This window comes from Vulpes vulpes, chromosome 13, assembly GCF_048418805.1.
Source record: "Vulpes vulpes isolate BD-2025 chromosome 13, VulVul3, whole genome shotgun sequence".
NCBI classification, from domain to species: domain Eukaryota; kingdom Metazoa; phylum Chordata; class Mammalia; order Carnivora; family Canidae; genus Vulpes; species Vulpes vulpes.
In genome coordinates, this window is record NC_132792.1 from 82,461,602 (window position 1) to 82,479,359 (window position 17,758).

Consider the following 17,758-nt stretch of genomic DNA (forward strand, 5'->3'; position numbering starts at 1 on the left):
ATGAGAGACAGAGAGAGAGAGGCAGAGAACAGAGGCAGAGAGAGAGGTAGGCTCTCTGTGGGGAGCCTGATGCAGGACTCAATCCTGGGACTCTGGGATCACGCCCTGAGCCAAAGGGAGACATTCAACCACTGAGCCACTCAGGTGTCCCTATTTGTCTCTTTTTCCTTTGTTCATTTGTTTAGTTTCTTAAATATCAGATATGAATGAAATCATATGGTACTTGTCTTTCTCTAACCGACATATTTCACTTAGCATCATATCGTTTAGATCCATACATGTTGTTGCAAATGGCAAGATTTCATTCTTTTTTATGGCTGAACAATATTTCATTGTGTGAATGTGTGTGTATATATATATATATACACACACACACACACATCTTCTTTATCCATTCATCAATCAATGGACATTTGAGCTTCTTCCATTTCTTGGCAATTGTAAATAATGCTTCAATAAAATAGAGGTACATGTATCTTGTTGAATTACTGTTTTCCTTTTCTTTGGATAAATACCCAGTAATAGAATTACTGGATCATACAGTAATTCTCTTTTTTAACTTTCTGAGGAAACTTCATACAGTTTTTCACAGTAGCTGCAACAGTATACATTCCCACCACCAGTGCACAAGGGTTCCTTTTTCTCCATGTCCTCACCAACACTTGCTGTTTCTTATATTTTTGTTTTTAGCCATTCTGACAGGTGTGAGGTGATATCTCATTGTGAGTTTGATTTGTATTTCCCCAATAATGAGTAATGTTGAGCATCTTTTCACATAGCTCTTGGTCATCTGGATGTCTTCTTTGGAAAAATGTCTATTGATGTCCTCTGCCCATTTTTAATTGTATTATTTGGGGTTTTGGGCATTGAGCTATGTAAGTTCTTTATATATTTTGGATATTAACCCCCTATTAATTGTATCATTTGTAAATATCTTCTCCCATTCAGTAGGGTTGCCTTTTAGTTTTGTTGATGGTTTCCTTCACTGTTCAAAAGCTTTTTATTTTGATGTAGTCCCATTAGTTTGTTTTTGCTTGTTTCCCTTGCCTCAGGAGACATGTAGAAAAGTGTACAAGAGGGATCCCTGGGTGGCACAGCGGTTTAGCGCCTGCCTTTGGCCCAGGGTGCAATCCTGGAGACCCAGGATCGAATCCCACATTGGGCTCCCGGTGCATGGAGCCTGCTTCTCCCTCTGCCTATGTCTCTGCCTGCCTCTCTCTCTCTCTCTCTCTCTCTCTCTCTGACTATCATAAATAAATAAAAATTAAAAAAAAAAAGAAAAGTGTACAAGAAATGTAGGGTTCTTTGAATGGTGAGTGGAGGAATTTTATATTGAAATATAGCAGTTTGAATAATTTCAGTATAAAATTCCTGCTTTTCTCTGAGATAACTAAAACACAGTAAAATGTTTATTTAAAAGTTACATCTTAGGGGATCCCTGGGTGGCTCAGCAGTTTGGCGCCTGCCTTTGGCCCGGGGCGTGGTCCTGGGGTCCTGGGATCGAGTCCTGCATCGGGCTCCCTGCGTGGAGCCTGCTTCTCCCTCTGCCTGTGTCTCTGCCTCTCTCTCTCTCTCTCTATGTCTGTCATGAATAAATAGAATCTTTAAAAAATAAAAAATAAAAGTTACATCTTAATTTACATAGTAGAATAAAATACTTAAAATATTATTTCCTAGTCATCAAACAATAAATACAATTGTCAATTTGCTTTATTTGCCCCATTTAAGATACACATCTCCTTTGTTAGCGTAAGTGCTTTTAAAAATATCTACATGTGATTCTGACATCTTGCCTACCTGTGTCTGGGATGTAATTCAGGGCTTTACTTTCACATCATTTTTTAAAATACTATGTTAAGATTTTGGATGTAAGTATAAATTATTACTTTAAAAACATCTGCCACAAACATTGAGAGATACTTACTTCTATTAAATTTAGGTGTTAGAACTCTATAGGCAGTATACCTGGAAGACATGAATGGGGGAGACATTCTCCCCATTATGCCTGTACTTCCATCCCTACTATAGATCCAAGGTCTGTCCTCTTCTGACCATAGAGTTGTCTGTCCTCCCTGAGCCTAGGTCATAGAATAGATTGACTATTAAGAGTTTTGAGCTGCAGTGAAAAAAGTTAATTCTTACTGTCATGAATACCCAAATTAATCAAATCTTTGTAGTAAGCTTTTTTAAAAACTAGCTTTATTGAGGCATAATTTATCTACTATAAAATTCACCCATATAAAATGCAATTCAATGATTTTTAGCATGTATAATAAAAATTTTAAGACATTATTTCAACAGGAAATAAATTTATTCTTAAGAAATTCTATTTATTGAGCTTTTACTGTGTGTGAAGCAGTTTGCTATATGCAAGCACCTTATTTTGGTAGGATCATTCAATCTTCATTAACAATCTCATGAGATAAGTACCATTTTTCCCATTTTACAGATTAAATAACTGAAGCAGAGAGAGGTTAAGTAACTTTTCCCAGAATCACAGTGCTAAGTGGCAGAGCTGAGATGCAAATTCAGACATTCTGGCTCCTGGGGCCTCTATTCAACTGCTAGGTTACACTGCCTGCAATGGGCAGCATATTGATGCATTGTGATGCTAATTCCTGAAAGAGACTTTTTATAAAATGTTTCACCTATTTTAGTAGCATCAGATTCTCATCCTGAAATAAATCATTTAAGAACACATTTATTCTTTAACTTCAAAAATTTGTGTCCTAAAATCATGTTATATTTAAGCCAAAATCCTATGTTTCTTTAAAATGTTTTATATCTTTCATGCTTTCATTCTTAACATGTTGTTTAAAAAATTATGTTTTTTCTTTTAATGTTACTCCGTTTCAAGTCTTAGTGATATAATTGAAACTAAGACTCATAGTTTTGTTGTATTTCAGATTTTTATTCTCTGCCTTCTGCCATAAAATCTGAAATGTGCCATTATAGGTCTTCTTGAAGCTTCCTCCCTTTTTCGACCTCCCTGTATATTCCTAACAGCTGAATTATTTTTTTATTGTTTGTTTTCTTTTTTCAGCAATGCGGCCACTTAGCATGTCTTACAGTTTTGACTTGTCAGGTAAAACAAAACAAAACAAAACAAAACAAAACAAACGCTTTCACACCTGACATGGGTTTTGTGGTTTCTGTGAAATGCATTTCATTCATCTGCTTGTCCGTACATGTTAAAGGAGAAAATTGAAAGGCTTCTTCTAAACTGTGGTCAGTAAGATAAAATGTTCTGCTTATTTGAAAACCATACACTTAAAAAAATTAAAACTCCACTAATAAATCTGTTGCCTATGAGAGATTATAGAAGAACCATTATGCCATCCCTGTGGTTATGAAATGTGACTGCCCATCCTTACACTCACTATCTCTTACCCACACTTCTTTTAGAGTTATCCACACTCTTCTAAAGTAGTGATGTCAAAATCTAAAACAGAACTTTGCTTTAAGAGAATAGAAGTTTCAAGAGACAAAGTTTTGATGTTTCTTATTCTCTAAAACATTCAGTTATTTAAGTAATTAGAGCTGTCAGCTATTTCAGAGGACCACCGCTCCTTAGTTGTCAGGCAAGTGCTGTGTTTGGTGTCCTGGGGCTTCCTGTGGATAGAGGCTAGTCATGAATGATTCTGAGTGCTGTTTGAGAGTATAAAAATACAGCTATGTTATAATGGCTTTGGTTGTAGAATATAGCTGACCCTAAACAACATGGGTTTGAACTGCTCAGATCCACTAATAGGAATTTTTTTTTTTAATTTAAGAGTTGACAGCAAAAGCTACAGGTCATTTATTTATAACTGTCCACCCCAGTCTTCATAGGACCAAATGGAAGGCAACTAATCTGCCCTCCAGGAACCCACGAAGGCCCAGGGAGGCCTGCTGAGATTGTCAGCAGCCTCTAGGGACCAGAGACAACAGGGTTGCAGGTTGCCCCCTGATGCTGACAGGAGGATTAGGGTCTGCACCCAGGGCTGGCGGACAGGATGCTGAGCTGAAGCAAGGAATGTGCCCAGAGAGCAGAATGGTGCTACAGGAGGAGCCGACACACCCATCACCCTTGCTCCCTAGTCCTCTGTGCAAAGGGCATTTTCTCTTCCTTATGATTTTCTTATTTTTTTTTCTTTAAAAAAAATATTATTCTAGGGCAGCCCAGGTGGCTCGGCGGTTTAGCGCCACCTTCAGCCCAGGGCATGATCCTGGAGACCTGGGATCAAGTCCCAGTCGGGCTCCCCGCATGGAGCCTGCTTCTCCCTCTGCCTGTCTCATTCTCTCTCTCTCTGTCTCTGTGTGTGTGTGTCTCTAATAAATAAATAAAATCTTAAAAAATATATTATTCTAGCTTTAAGAATACAGTATATATGTACACACACACATATATATGATAAATATAACATACAAAATATATGTCCGTTGGGCAGCCCGGATGGCTCAGGGGTTTAGTGCCGCCTTCAGCCCAGGGCCTGATCCTGGAGACCCGGGATCGAGTCCCACATCGGGTTCCCTGCATGGAACCTGCGTCTCCCTCTGCCTGTGTCTGTGTCTCTCTCTGTCTCTGTGTCTCTCATGAATAAATAAATAAAATCTTTATATATATATATATATATATATATATATATATATATATATTTGTCCATTGACTGTTAATATTATCAGTAAGTTTCCCAGTCAACAGTAGACTTAATTAGCAGTTAAGTTTTTTGGAGACAAAAGTTATTTGCAGATTTTTGATTGGGAATGGAGATCTCTCTTGCCTTGTTCAAGGGTCAACTGTATAATGTGTTCTGGGCTTGTAGAACAAGTTTAGATACTTGCTGTTAAATAGACAGGGATTAATAGTGAAACAACCATTAACTAAATTTGATTTCTGAAATCAACCCCTTTTTAAATTGAGTTTTTACATATGAGTGAATTTTCTTTTTTTTTTTTAAGATTTTATTTATTTATGATAGACATAGAGAGAGAGAGGCAGAGACACAGACAGAGAGAGAGGCAGGCTCCATGCCAGGAGCCCGACATGGGACTCGATCCCGGGGCTCCAGGATCGTGCCCTGGGCCAAAGGCAGGCGCTAAACCACTGAGTCACCCAGGGATCCCAATATATGAGTGAATTTTCAAAACAAACTTAATCCAAATAAAATATTTTTGCAAATTAGAATTTTTTACTTTGGAAACTGTTTTTTTGTTTGTTTTTAAAAGATTTTATTTATTTGAGAGAGAGTGCAAGCATGAGAAGAAGAGGCAGAGAGAGGGAGAAGCAGGCTCAATCCCTGCCAAGCAGGGAGCCTGATGTGGGGCTCAATCCCAGGACCCTGAGATCATGACCTGAGCTAAAGGCAGTCGCTTACTGACTGAGCCACCCAGGTACCCCTAGGAACTGTTTTTCGAATGTAAAATGAAATGAGTTGTTGACATTAATATTTTCCTCCAGAGTTTTCGTTCATACGCTCTAGAATTGTTGGCATACCTTATATACAAATTCATATTTAAAGAGCCAAAGAGTTCTAGTATCTTACTCTTTTTATGAATATTTACTGAGCATCCTCCAATTGCTAAACTAATTTCCTACTGTTTTTAAATTTGTGTTTATATTCGTAGGTCTCAGGCATCACTGTTATTAGGGCTTTTAAAAAATTCAGATAAATATTTTACAATCTTACGACTTTTGGCTGACCACTGAAGAACTTTTTCTATTTTCTTTACTCATTTGAAATTTTTATTTTACCTACATTTGTGGAGTAAATGTAAAAAAGAAAAAAAAAACTTATAAAAATGGTCTGGAAAATAAATTCAGGAATGTTTTGGTACATATTTGTCACTGATATTCTCCAAAAGTTGGCAGTATATATTAAAGAGACTGTCTCTTTTCTGGAGATGCTTCCATCTGTTGAACTATAATGGAGTAGCGGCTATTTAAACACACTGACTCTTGGCTAACATAAATTAAGCACAGGTGGCTGATCTGAACAATTTGCATGCCCCCCCACAATATATATATATTAGTGTATTTTGTGTTCATATAGGTTATATGGTGGCTTCTGATTTGGGAAGAAAGCTCTTACCCTCCATGATGTAAAAGAGTAGCCAAATTTTTTATTTGCTTTTAACTGCTTATCATTTGCTACTTCATTGCACTTCATGATTTCCATGTGCTTCATTCTCAATTTCTTGTGCTAGCTACTTCTGTGTTTTCATTGTTGCATTTTGACTAGTCAATTTAAATGTCTCAAATAATAAATGGAAAAAATAATCCATTCTTTTAACCAAATACAAAGAATAGGATACAGTTCTTCTCTAAGTTGGGAAATTAACACACTAAGTAATAAATATTTAAATATAGAGTATAGTTAAAGCCTCTGAACTTAAGTACAGAATGAGACATAATGAAGTATATTCTGCTGCTTAGATATGTCTTAAAAATATTAATACTTAGTGGAAAATCTTAATCCATTCAACATTAATTAAGGTAAGTGTAATTTATTTTTGCAATGCAAACACTAAATATATAATCTATATCACAGTCATTTTTCCCCCAAGTAAGACAACAGTTGGGTGTTTCTTAACACATATAAAGTTATTACATAAAGCATTTAATATCATGGTTATGCATTTTAGATTCTATACCTGAGGTATGTGACTTCTAATGCCATAGCTAGCATGTTAAATATTTTGCTTGCTTATAAATATCACCAGTTTTTTCTCAGGAATTTCTGTCTTATATAGAAGTCTTATGCAAGTCCCTGGTTTTCTCACTTTGCTACATTGAAGTAATAATAAGGATTTCTTTATTTGAACAGAAAGTTACAAGTAATCAAACTACTTAAAAATTTCTCTTAAAAATATGTTCAACTAGGTCTTTTATAAATATACAGTATAAGGTAAAGTCACACACAGTATTTAGGTCTATATGTGGATAGCCTGAAACTGGTTATGTTTTTTTGTTTTTTGTTTTTTTTCATCAATTCTATTTATCTCAAAGCTTTGAATTCAGCACAAGGTGGTTATTTCAGTAGTTTTGGTCAATTATCGATCTCATAGTAGATACAGTTCACGCAAGTAGAGAGCTGTTAGGTAGTTTCTCAGATCTTCTGCACTGAGAATGAAATGAACTCATGGCAGCCAATATTCCCTAAACTTTAGGTCAAATGCCACCCTCATGATTTTTGCCAGGCTTTCAGTACCACCAGTATTATTTAAATTATTTTAATCTACCATCAATGACTTCTTAAAAATTTCTTAAGGAAAAACATTCATAAAGCCATGTATCTGATATATTTTTCTGAAGCATTAAATGAATATATAACCATTAAAACCTCCAGTGTTCCTCCATGCACTACTAGTAGTTTCACCCTTAGGAAAGCTCTGATTTGGAGGATTGGAAATGTGACCCACCTCAGAAAGCTGTTTCTCTTCTCACAGTACCTGCAGTGTGGGCACCTGGATTGGAATCTGGGCAGCTGAGAGGGTATAAAGATGTGTGTATTTGAACTTTATGCTTTCTCTGGAAAGCCTAACTACTACAACTTATGTGAGTAATTCTATAGGAAGTGGATAAAAGAATATAAACTATAGAATAAGGTATTTTAAAATATGCTTCAAGACTGTATTTGAACCCTACCTTTTTTCTTGAATAGAAATTAATCAGTTAGCCTAATCATTTCCTCCTTTGCTTTCTGGAAAACTTTAAAACTACTATCCAAAGTGTGGCAGTCTACTACTCTCTACATCCTCTCAGGAAAGATTTATTTGAAGATTTTAACGTATAAATTTGTGTAAAAACTTGCAGTTTTTGCCCTTTTGCCTCTCAAGCGCAGCCCCTCTTCCAGTTATTTTTTTTTTATTAGAGCTACTTAACATCTGGAAAGGAAATAAGAAAATTAGTGCATGTGTTTTCAATTATAAAATGTTTATGTTAAATAAATAAATGATTGATGGATCCATCTTCCTTTTCTTACTTTCCTGTGTCCTTCCTTGCTTACTCAGACTCTTTCTTCTCATTCAAAAGGGCATGTGCTCTGACCTTGATCTCTAAAAGTAGCAAAAATTGTAAATATGAAACTAGATATACACATCACTTGTAATAATTTATATTATTCTTTTATTTATATTATTATTCTTTTAATAATGTTAAGGAAGGCGGGACTGGAACATGTTTATTCACTGAATGTTTTTTGGAAATCCACCTCTTAAGCTCCAAGGATATAAAAGTTGTATGTTGTGAAGGAAACTATAATATTTTACAGTAACTGCAGTTATAGTGCTTTCCCTCCTAACGGAGCTTAGTGTGCCCTTTACCTTCAACCGCAGGAGTTTCATAGACTATTCCATGTGCAATTCCATGTTGTCTGTGTTTAAAACATCATTTGAAATACTGAGGAAAATTAGTTCCACTTACACTGTAAGAGTGAATACAGAGTACAGGGGCAAAAAGTTGGTCTTTTGAGTCACTACTAACAAGGAATCAAGTATCAGCTGTTCCACACACTAGCTGTGTGACTGGCTAAGTCACCCTGAGCCTTAAGTTAGTTACAAATGGAGATAAAAATCAGTGTTAATAATTGCCAACATTTATTGTGTGTTGCCTTTATTACACACAGTATTGAGTATTTTATATGCAATTGTTAACTTAATCTTCAAAAAGAGCCCATGTCTGTTGTTAGGCCCATTTTACAGGTGATGAAATAAGAGGCTAGGTAACTTGCTCACCGTCAGACAACTACCACCAGAGCTAGCCTTTGAACCCAAATCATCTGCATCTTACTATAATGTATGCTCTGTACTTCATAGTCTGTGCTGTGAACTCTATATTATATAACCTGTCCTCTATACTATGTACTCAATACTCTTACTCTGTATTCTATAGTCTGTGCTTTGTACTCTCTAGTCTGTACTCTGTACTCTACTCCATACACTACTGTATGCTTCATATTCTCTGTACTCTGTACTTTATATGTAGTATGTACATTGCTCTATATACTCTATGCCCCATGCTCTATACTATATATTTTGTGCTCTGTATACTCTATATACTATATGCTGCATATACTCTGTACTCCATACCATAAACTGTATACATTCTATGATCTGTACTCTGCGCTCTGATCTGTACTCTGTATTCTATACAATATACACTCTATATGTATTCTCTACTGTGTACTACTATATATTCTGTACTCTCCTCTATACTACATACTCTATACTATATACTGGGGCCTTTAATATTTTTATTGTCACATGCAGCATCTACACTTGTTACTTCTGTAGATAATTTTTGGCTTGGACATAGAAGCCAAGCCATATTTATTTGTATTGTGTTTTCAATCCAAAGAACATGTATACTTTATCCCATACAAGAAACTATAACTTTTACTGATTTCATTTGCCTTCCATGATTTGGATAGATTTTTTTGCATGATTTTCATTCTTTTCTAATGGATACTGTCCTAGGATGCTTCTAAGCCTGTTCATGGTATGTACTGAATGTCTTCTTTGCCTGTATACTTGCATCCTTAGGTATTTCTAATGTTTATTTTTCCCTGTATACTTCGGTACATAGCTATGCACTATGAAAAATTAAATTTAATGAATGATAGGCATATTCAAACTAAAGTCTCTTAAACTTTAAAAAAATGTACTCTGTACTATGAACTATATACTATATCCTTTATATTTTGTAGTCTGTACTGGGTACTCTCTATACTACTCTGTGTTCTGTAGTCCATACTTTATACTGTATACTCCATGCTCTATACTCATATATTACGTACTCTGTGCCCTGTACTGTGTACTCTGTACTCTGCTGCCACATTTCTTTAACCTCTTGTATTCCCTTCCCGCCCAGATTTGACCTCTGAATAATCTAAGTCACCCTTATCAGAGAGAATGTATCGCAGATTCTTTGTGTTCATGTTTATATGAATATAGACTATTCACTATTTTGTTTTTTAAATTAAACCATTTTCAAATCTTAAAGCCATATGCCTGCTATGGCTTTGTGTATACCAGCACTTTGGTCCATTTACCACTAGCTCTTTGGAGACTATGAAGTAAAACTAGCCTCTCTGAGTCTCTGCAAGATTCAGAAGTTAGAGTTAGTTATCTATAGGATTCCATCCAGCTCTAAATTCTAATGTATAAATGTAAATTTATTATGATTCATTTAAAGGTTTTCTTTAATCTGACAGTTAATATCAAACAATGTTTTATACATAGATGCCTCTGTGTTATATTTGTGTGACCTGGAAATGCCATGTCCCCTGGTTTGTGGTTTGTGCTACCCAGTCCAGGTACTTGGGAACGTGTATTTGGCCTACTGATTGATTACCTTTCTTAGCTTGAAAAAGGTAAGCTTTTTCCTGTCTTTCACCAGATGTAAATACTCCTGAATCTCCAAAGAACACTGTGGAATCTTCAATGGTGAATGGAGGTTTCCCATCACAAACAAAAGAAAATGGATTGAGTGCTGCACAGCAGGTGCCTGTGCAGCGGAAGAAGCTCCTCAAAGCCCCAACTCTGGCTGAACTGGACAGCTCTGACTCCGAGGTAAGTCCCATGAGAGCCTGTTACACACATCTTGACTCCATGTTCAGAAGGCAAGCCCTCTCTGACCTAGTTTACTAATCATGTTGCATAAGTTGGTGCTTAATCTCTTCCCATCTTTCAGTCAATAAAGTTGGAATTGAAATTCATTTGTTTAGCAGGAAATGAAACAATGGATTTTGTGTTTTCCATGAAAGACCAGTATAGTGGCCATAGTTTATAGAATAGGTTTTGAAATATTTGTATGATCTTAGATTATAGTGGTATTAATATAACTTTAAAAAAATGTAAACATCTTCCCTTTGTTTCCCTTTGTTTTGGGGGAGGGAAATCCCTTTGTTTTGGGGGAAGGAAATCCCTTTTTTGGGGGGAAGGAAACATATCTTCCCACATGTTTCCCTTTGTTTTGGGGGAAGGAAAAAGAAAAATCTATTTCCATGGATTTTTCTCTCTCACACACATACCTACCCATGGTGAAGCTTGTTCTTTCTGTGATAGTAATATCAATAGACCGGTCTGTAAAAGAAAACTCTGCTAGGGTTCTCCAGATTTCATCTTTCTCCTGCTGCCCTTTGGAGGAAGAGTTGATGTCCTCCCTGTTTTCCAGGAACAATTAGAATGCTGGTGCTTCCCAAATTTCTCTCAATCCCTTTGTCCTCAGCATCAGTAAGGTCACATCTCCCCCTGTGTAAAATGAAATTATATTCTTGCCTCCTCCTTCCCAGCCCCTGCCAGACAGATAATACACACACATAGCCAGACTCTCAACTTCTGTTTGCTGTTGTGGTTGCTGGCTTCATCCGTTCCACATTCATCCAAGGTAGAATTAAGGAATTATTCTTTAATTACCCAGACTGATTTCTGATGACTCTGGCAGCCTTCAGTACCACCCTTGGAGCAAAGCAGCACTGAAGGAGCAGAAGGAGTTCTGGAAGTGACCTTGTTCCAACCAGAACCTGGTTAAGAGTCACTGGTCAGGATGTAGAACTAGAAAAGGCCTCGTTTAATGAGTGTCAGAGACCAGTAACCGGACCAGACAGTACAAACAAGCAAGTTTCAGAAAGCAGGCCTGGCAGTAGTTTCAGAGATCAGAGCCCATCAGGATCCCCCAGCCAGGAGAAAGTGTTTGGTCAAGGGAGTGGACATGACAGGGCAAGCCAAACAGGCATGTACACCCACATTCTTTCTCCCTCTCCCTCTCCCTCCCCCTCTCCCACCCCCCCTCAGGAAATCTGACTTCCCAGATCTCCTGGCACTTTCTGAGGGTCTTTGTGATTCCTCTGGGCCAGCACCTAATCCTAATGAAGATTAGTTTTCAAGTAGTGAGAAATTGGGTGCAGCTGCCTGTGGTGGACATACAGGGGCAGAGGACCATCAATAACTTCTAGGCACAAATCCCAAAAGGCCTTGAACCATGACAATATCCTCATCACTTTTCTGTTTCTTACTGACCAACTTGTACTTACCTGGGTGCCCTAGGATGGGCTCTTAGTTGTTCACAGTGGGAGCAGGTCAAAGCAGTAAAGAGGAGTGGTGTGGAAGGTAAGGACATGCTCAGAATTCTGTAAAATTGGGCTTTAGAAGCGTTTCTGAGAAAGATGGGCTAAGTTATGTGAGGTGGGGGCATAGTTTCTGCTGTTGAAATCAGGGTGACACCCACCTCACCTCATAATCATTTGGGAGTATTGTGTATGGCTCCTTTCTCTTTTCGTAAGAGATACTCTTAGCTTTTATTTCTTTTGGCCATCCATAAGCAGAAGGAGGTCATTCTGGTTGCCTGCTAGCTTTTCCGTAGATTTGTGTGACCTCTACACTGTGTCTGGAGTTGAGGCTTTGGTTACATTGCTTGATTTGTTTTTCATGGTATGTACCAAGAGTGAGGAGGTCACTGTTCAGATCTCCTTTGTTTGGACTGTATGGTTTACATTGCCTTTTTTCATCTCCTTTTCTTTGAATAGATCCTTTGTATTGTAGCTTGTTTGAAACCAGTGCTTTCAGAAGTAGGTTTTAGGTGAGGACACTTTTTTGTGAATGGCAAAATTAATTCTTAAAGTCACCTTAACTAAGTAGATCAGAGAGAATTTTCACTATTTGTCTCACATAATCATAGGTGAATATTTTAATCTAATTTTCTTTCTTCCACATTTAAAAATATTTAGCAGTTTTCTGTAGATATTATAGAAATACATTGTCAGGTAGTTTATGTACATCCTCAATCACATAGAAGGTAGTAAATTTTTCATGAATAAATATTGTACTTTATCTTGATATAATCTGAAACAAATTATTAAGAAGGTCTGTTCTCACTGGTAATAGGAATTTAAATGTTATTTTGCATAATGTAGATATTTTTCTAGATTCATATGACATTCTTTGAATTATTTTCATCCATTCAATAAATATTAATATTTATTCATTACTTACAATGGATTAACAATGGATTATTATTCATTACTCCATAATCCAAATTCAATGGATTTATTCATTACTTACAATGGATTAACAATGGATTTGTTACTAACAACAATGAATGAGACACATAGCATCCACCTTCATGCAGCTACCAATATACTACTTTTATAAATGTGTTAACTATTCCCCTAATAATAATATTAACTACCATTTACTGTGTGCCTCATAATGTATTAAGCATTTTGAGTGTATTATCTCATCTGATCCAATAGCACAGTGTAAAAATGGCATTAAATACCAAATGACGAAACTGAGGCAAGAAGCTTTATGTATCATGTCCCTCTAATGAGGGACAAAGCCAAGACACAAATCCAGATCTGTCTAATCTTAGATCTCTCCTAGTTTGTGTTGTTTGCCTTGAACTGTTGACATAATTCAGGGCCTCACATTAAAATAAATCTTTAATAGTAAAATGTTATCAGCATGAGAGCACTAATGTCTTAGGAGTCTTCTATTTCTCTGCCCATACCTTTCTCAGGAAGAAACTCTGCACAAGTCTACCAGCAGCAGCAGTGTATCTCCCTCCTTCCTTGAAGATCCCTTAGCAGAGGCTGTGTCCACAAGGAAGAGTGAGTATCTTTGGTACAAAAGAGCTAGCATCAGATTCCACCCAAAATACACTGAACCTGGAATAGGGAATTCCAAAGTGCTTTGTGATCGTTGGGGGTAGAAAGAACTAACCCTGACATTTCACTAGTCAGGATCAAAAATACTGTTACATTCCTAAAGTGATATGGTAAAGTAGGGCTAAACTGATAACTGGGCCTCAGGTTCTTAGATCAATCACCTTTGGGTTTACAGATACTAGTTGTAAGGAGTAAGTCAACTGTCTATATGTATTTTTTAGATTAATTTACCTACTTGTCTGAATTGAAGCTGGGAGCCCTAAATAATCATACTTGTTATCATTCCCATACATATCCATACCCACATACATATATAGATATTAAAAATGCCTTTATAACTCTTCCTAAGGGGGTGCCTGGGTAGCTCTGTTGGTTGAGTGTCTGCCTTCAGCTCAGGTCATGATGCACGGTCCTGAGATTGAGCCCCGCATCAGGCTCCTTGCTCAGTGGGGAACCTGCTTTTCTCTCTCTCTCTGCTTGTTGCCCCCCTTCTTGTGTTCTCTCCCACACACTTGCTCGCTCTCACTGTCAAATAAATAAATAAAACCTTAAAAAAATAACTCTTCATAGGTTCTGAATGCAGAATCTAAAGTTAAGTGATTTATAAATATTTTTTTTAAAAAGATTTATTTATTTATCAGAGAGAGAGAGTGCAAGTGAGGGGAGGGACAGAGGGAAAGAATCTCAAGCAGACCTCACACCGAGTATGGAGCCTGATGCAGGGCTTGATCCCACAATCCCCAGATCACAACCTTAGCTGAAATCAGGAGTTGGATGCCCAGCCAACTGAACCAACCAGGCACCCCATTTCTAAATGTTTTTAATAATCTTTTTCATGTATAAGATTATTATAAAAGCTTTAAAAACTACACATTAAAGGAGAGGATTCTGGGAAGATGGTGGAGTAGGAAGCATCAGGAATCTGTCTCCCACCTAGACAACAGTTGTACTGGCAGAGTCTGACATAAGTCCTTTGGAACTCTGAGTCTGCTGAAGACTTGCAACTTTGAGGGAAAGATTATTTTATTTTTTTAAAGATTTTTATTTATTTGAGAGAGAAAAAGAACAAGCAGAGAGGAGGGGCAGAGGGAGAGGGAGAAGCAGACTCCCCACATAGCAGGGAGCCCCATGTAGACCTCCATCCCAGGACCCTGGGATCATGACCTGAGCCAAAGACGGATGCTTAACTGACCTAGGCACCCACAGGGGAAGATTTAGATGAAAAATTGTACAATAGCAATTACTCATGCCTCACCCCCAGCCACATGGCAGGCAGCAATGTACTGTTCCTAAAGCAGCTTGCACATAGCTTACAGGAGCTAGGGTGGGCAAAAAGGACCCTGTCCTCCAAATATTGGGCATCTCTCCTCTGGTTACTGATTGCTACATCTGATTCCAAAGATGTAGACAAAGAGGCAGACAATGATTATTGTTGCTTTGTTGCAAGCTCCCTGCATGCTAAAGTGACTTCCAGGGATTGTAAGGGCTGGCCTCCTTCTCCCCCCACTCCCTTCATTTTTAGCTTTTTCCCTTTTGGGAGCCAGATATTAAAAACTAGGATATTCAGAAACTACATAAATAGGGGAAATTATAAAGTGATTATGCATGCCCAGGGAATGGCTCATAGAAGCCTGAGAAGATCCTAAGTTTACATCTCAGGGTGATCCTCAGCATATTGACAGCCTATAGCAATCAAGAAGACAATAAGCAAAAACCATAACAAAAAAAAAAAAAAACAGCAGATCCCGGGAAAGGGATAGAATCTGATTTCCAGAGTTACCACATTATTAGATTCAAATGTCCAGTGTTCAACAACAACAAAAAAACATAAGGCATACTAAGAAATAGGAAGGTATGGCCCATTCAGAATAAAGAAATCAACAGAAACTGTCCCAGAAAATGAGGGGGATATGCCAAACAGACTTTTTAAAAACTGTCTTAAGATACTCAATGAGAGGTCGCCTGGGTGACTCAGTCAGTTGATTTGGCTCAGGTCGTGATCCCAGGGTCCTGGAGCCCCACGTCAGGCTCCCTGCTTAGGGGAGAGCCTGCTTCTCCCTCTCCCTCTGCCTGCTGCTTCCCGGCTTGTGCTAGTTCTCACTGTCAGATAAATAAATAAAATATTTTTATAAAAATGTTCAAAGAACTAAAAGAAGATGTGGAGAAAGTCAAGAACACAATGTGCGAGCAAAATGGAAAGATCAATAAAGAGCTAGAAAACCTAAAATGAAACAAAAATTCTAGAGCCAAAAATTCCAGTGACTTAAATGAATATTGAGGGGATCCCTGGGTGGCGCAGCGGCTTAGCGCCTGCCTTTGGCTCAGGGCGCGATCCTAGAGACCCAGGATCGAATCCCACATCAGGCTCCCGGTGCATGGAGCCTGCTTCTCCCTCTGCCTGTGTCTCTGCCTCTCTCGCTCTCTGTGACTATCATAAATAAATAAAAATTTTTTAAAAATAAATAAATAAATAAATAAATAAATAAATAAATATTGAATATTCATTAGAATATTCAGAGGCGGATTTGGGCAGGCAGAAGAAAGAATCAGCAAACTTGGAGATAGGACAGTGGAGGGTATCAGGTCCGAGGAACAGAAAGAAAAACGATTGGAAAAAAGCAGAGACTGAGAGACCTGTGGGACAACAACAAGTGGACTGACATTTGCTCTGTGGGAGTCCCTGAAGGAGAGGAGAGAAAGAAGGGCAGAAAGATTCATGGCAGAAATAATGGCTGAGACTTACCAGATTGAGGAATGACATGAATATAAACATTCAGGCAGCTCAACTACTATAAGAGACCCACACTGAGACACATTGTAATCCCAAAAGCCAAAAACCGAGCAACAAAAGAGAAGTGAGTCCCTACATACAAGAGATCCTCAAGGAGATTTTCAGCATATTTCTCATCAGAAACTTTGGAAGCCAGGAGACTGGGTCCAATACAGCTCTCCATCCCACTATCTGAAAGTTTGCTTTCCATCACTTCACTCTTTATGAAAGACCAACATTAATACCTGTTCTAGCTAATTCATCGAAATCCAAAGATTTTCACTTTTACAAAGTGTTTCAGTTGCTTCTTTGGTTTATGCCATTTCAGCTTACAGAAGGTTTCACAGAAATCCTCTACTCTCAGATAGTGGAGGAAATCTGTATATTCAAAGTGCTTAAAAAAAAAAAAAGTCCACCAACAATCTTATATCCAGCAAAACTATTTACCAAAGGAAGGAAGAAATTTAAACATTCCCAGATAAACAAGAGCTGAGGGAGTTTATAACCACTTGACCTTCCCTGTAAGAAATGCTCAGTAGTCCTACAGGGGGAAATGAAAGGACACTAGACAATAATTCAAAGCCATGAGAGAAATAAAGATCTCAATAAAAATACATGGACAATTAGAAAAGCTAATAGTAGTGTAACAGTGGTTTGTAACTGCACTTTCTGTTTGCTACATAATTTGAGAGACTAATATATTTGAAAGAATTATTAATCCATTTTTTGTGGAAGACCGTGTATAAAAATGTAATTTTGTGACACCAACAGCCAAAAGGGACAGAGCTGTGCAAGACAGTTTTTGTGCATTACTGAAATTAAGCTGCTATAAATCCAAATCAAAGTGTTATAATTTTAGGATGTTAAATGTAGTCTCCATGGTAACCACCAAGAAAATAGCTACAGGATATGCATGAAAAGAAATGGGAAAGGAATTTAAACTTCTCATTATAAAAAAATCTTTTAACCTGAAAGACAAGAATGAAGGAAATGAGGGACAAAAGCTCTTATAAGGCATATAGAAAACAAATAGCACAATGAGAAAGTCCCTCCTAAGCAGTAATTACTTTAAATGTAAATGAATTAAACTCTCTAATCAAAAGCTAGAGATTGGCAAGATGGATAAAAACACATGATCTAACTGTATGCTAGCTGGAAGAGACTCCCTTGAGATTCAAAACCACAAACAGATTGAAAGTGAAAGGATGGAAAAGATATTCCATGCAAATAATAACCAAAAGAAAGCTTAGGGAAACTATACTCATATCAGGCAAAATAGATTTTAAGTTAAAAAAAAAAAAGGTTACAAGAGACAAATTAAGGACACAATGTTAATAAAAGG

At 37.3% G+C, this 17,758-nt stretch overlaps 1 protein-coding gene across 4 annotated transcripts in view; it reads left to right on the forward strand.

Moving 5' to 3' along the window:
• Positions 1 to 17,758, forward strand: part of SPIRE1 (spire type actin nucleation factor 1) — a 206,069-nt gene that overhangs the window by 169,135 nt on the left and 19,176 nt on the right. For 2 of the 4 annotated variants that reach the window (XM_072734854.1, XM_072734852.1), the window contains exons 9-11: positions 3,044 to 3,085; positions 10,379 to 10,551; positions 13,499 to 13,589. In XM_072734854.1, coding sequence (XP_072590955.1) covers positions 3,044 to 3,085; positions 10,379 to 10,551; positions 13,499 to 13,589 — 306 coding nt within the window. The remainder of the gene's footprint in view (positions 1 to 3,043; positions 3,086 to 10,378; positions 10,552 to 13,498; positions 13,590 to 17,758) is intronic. The other 2 variants (XM_072734851.1, XM_072734853.1) reach the window with 1 other exon arrangement.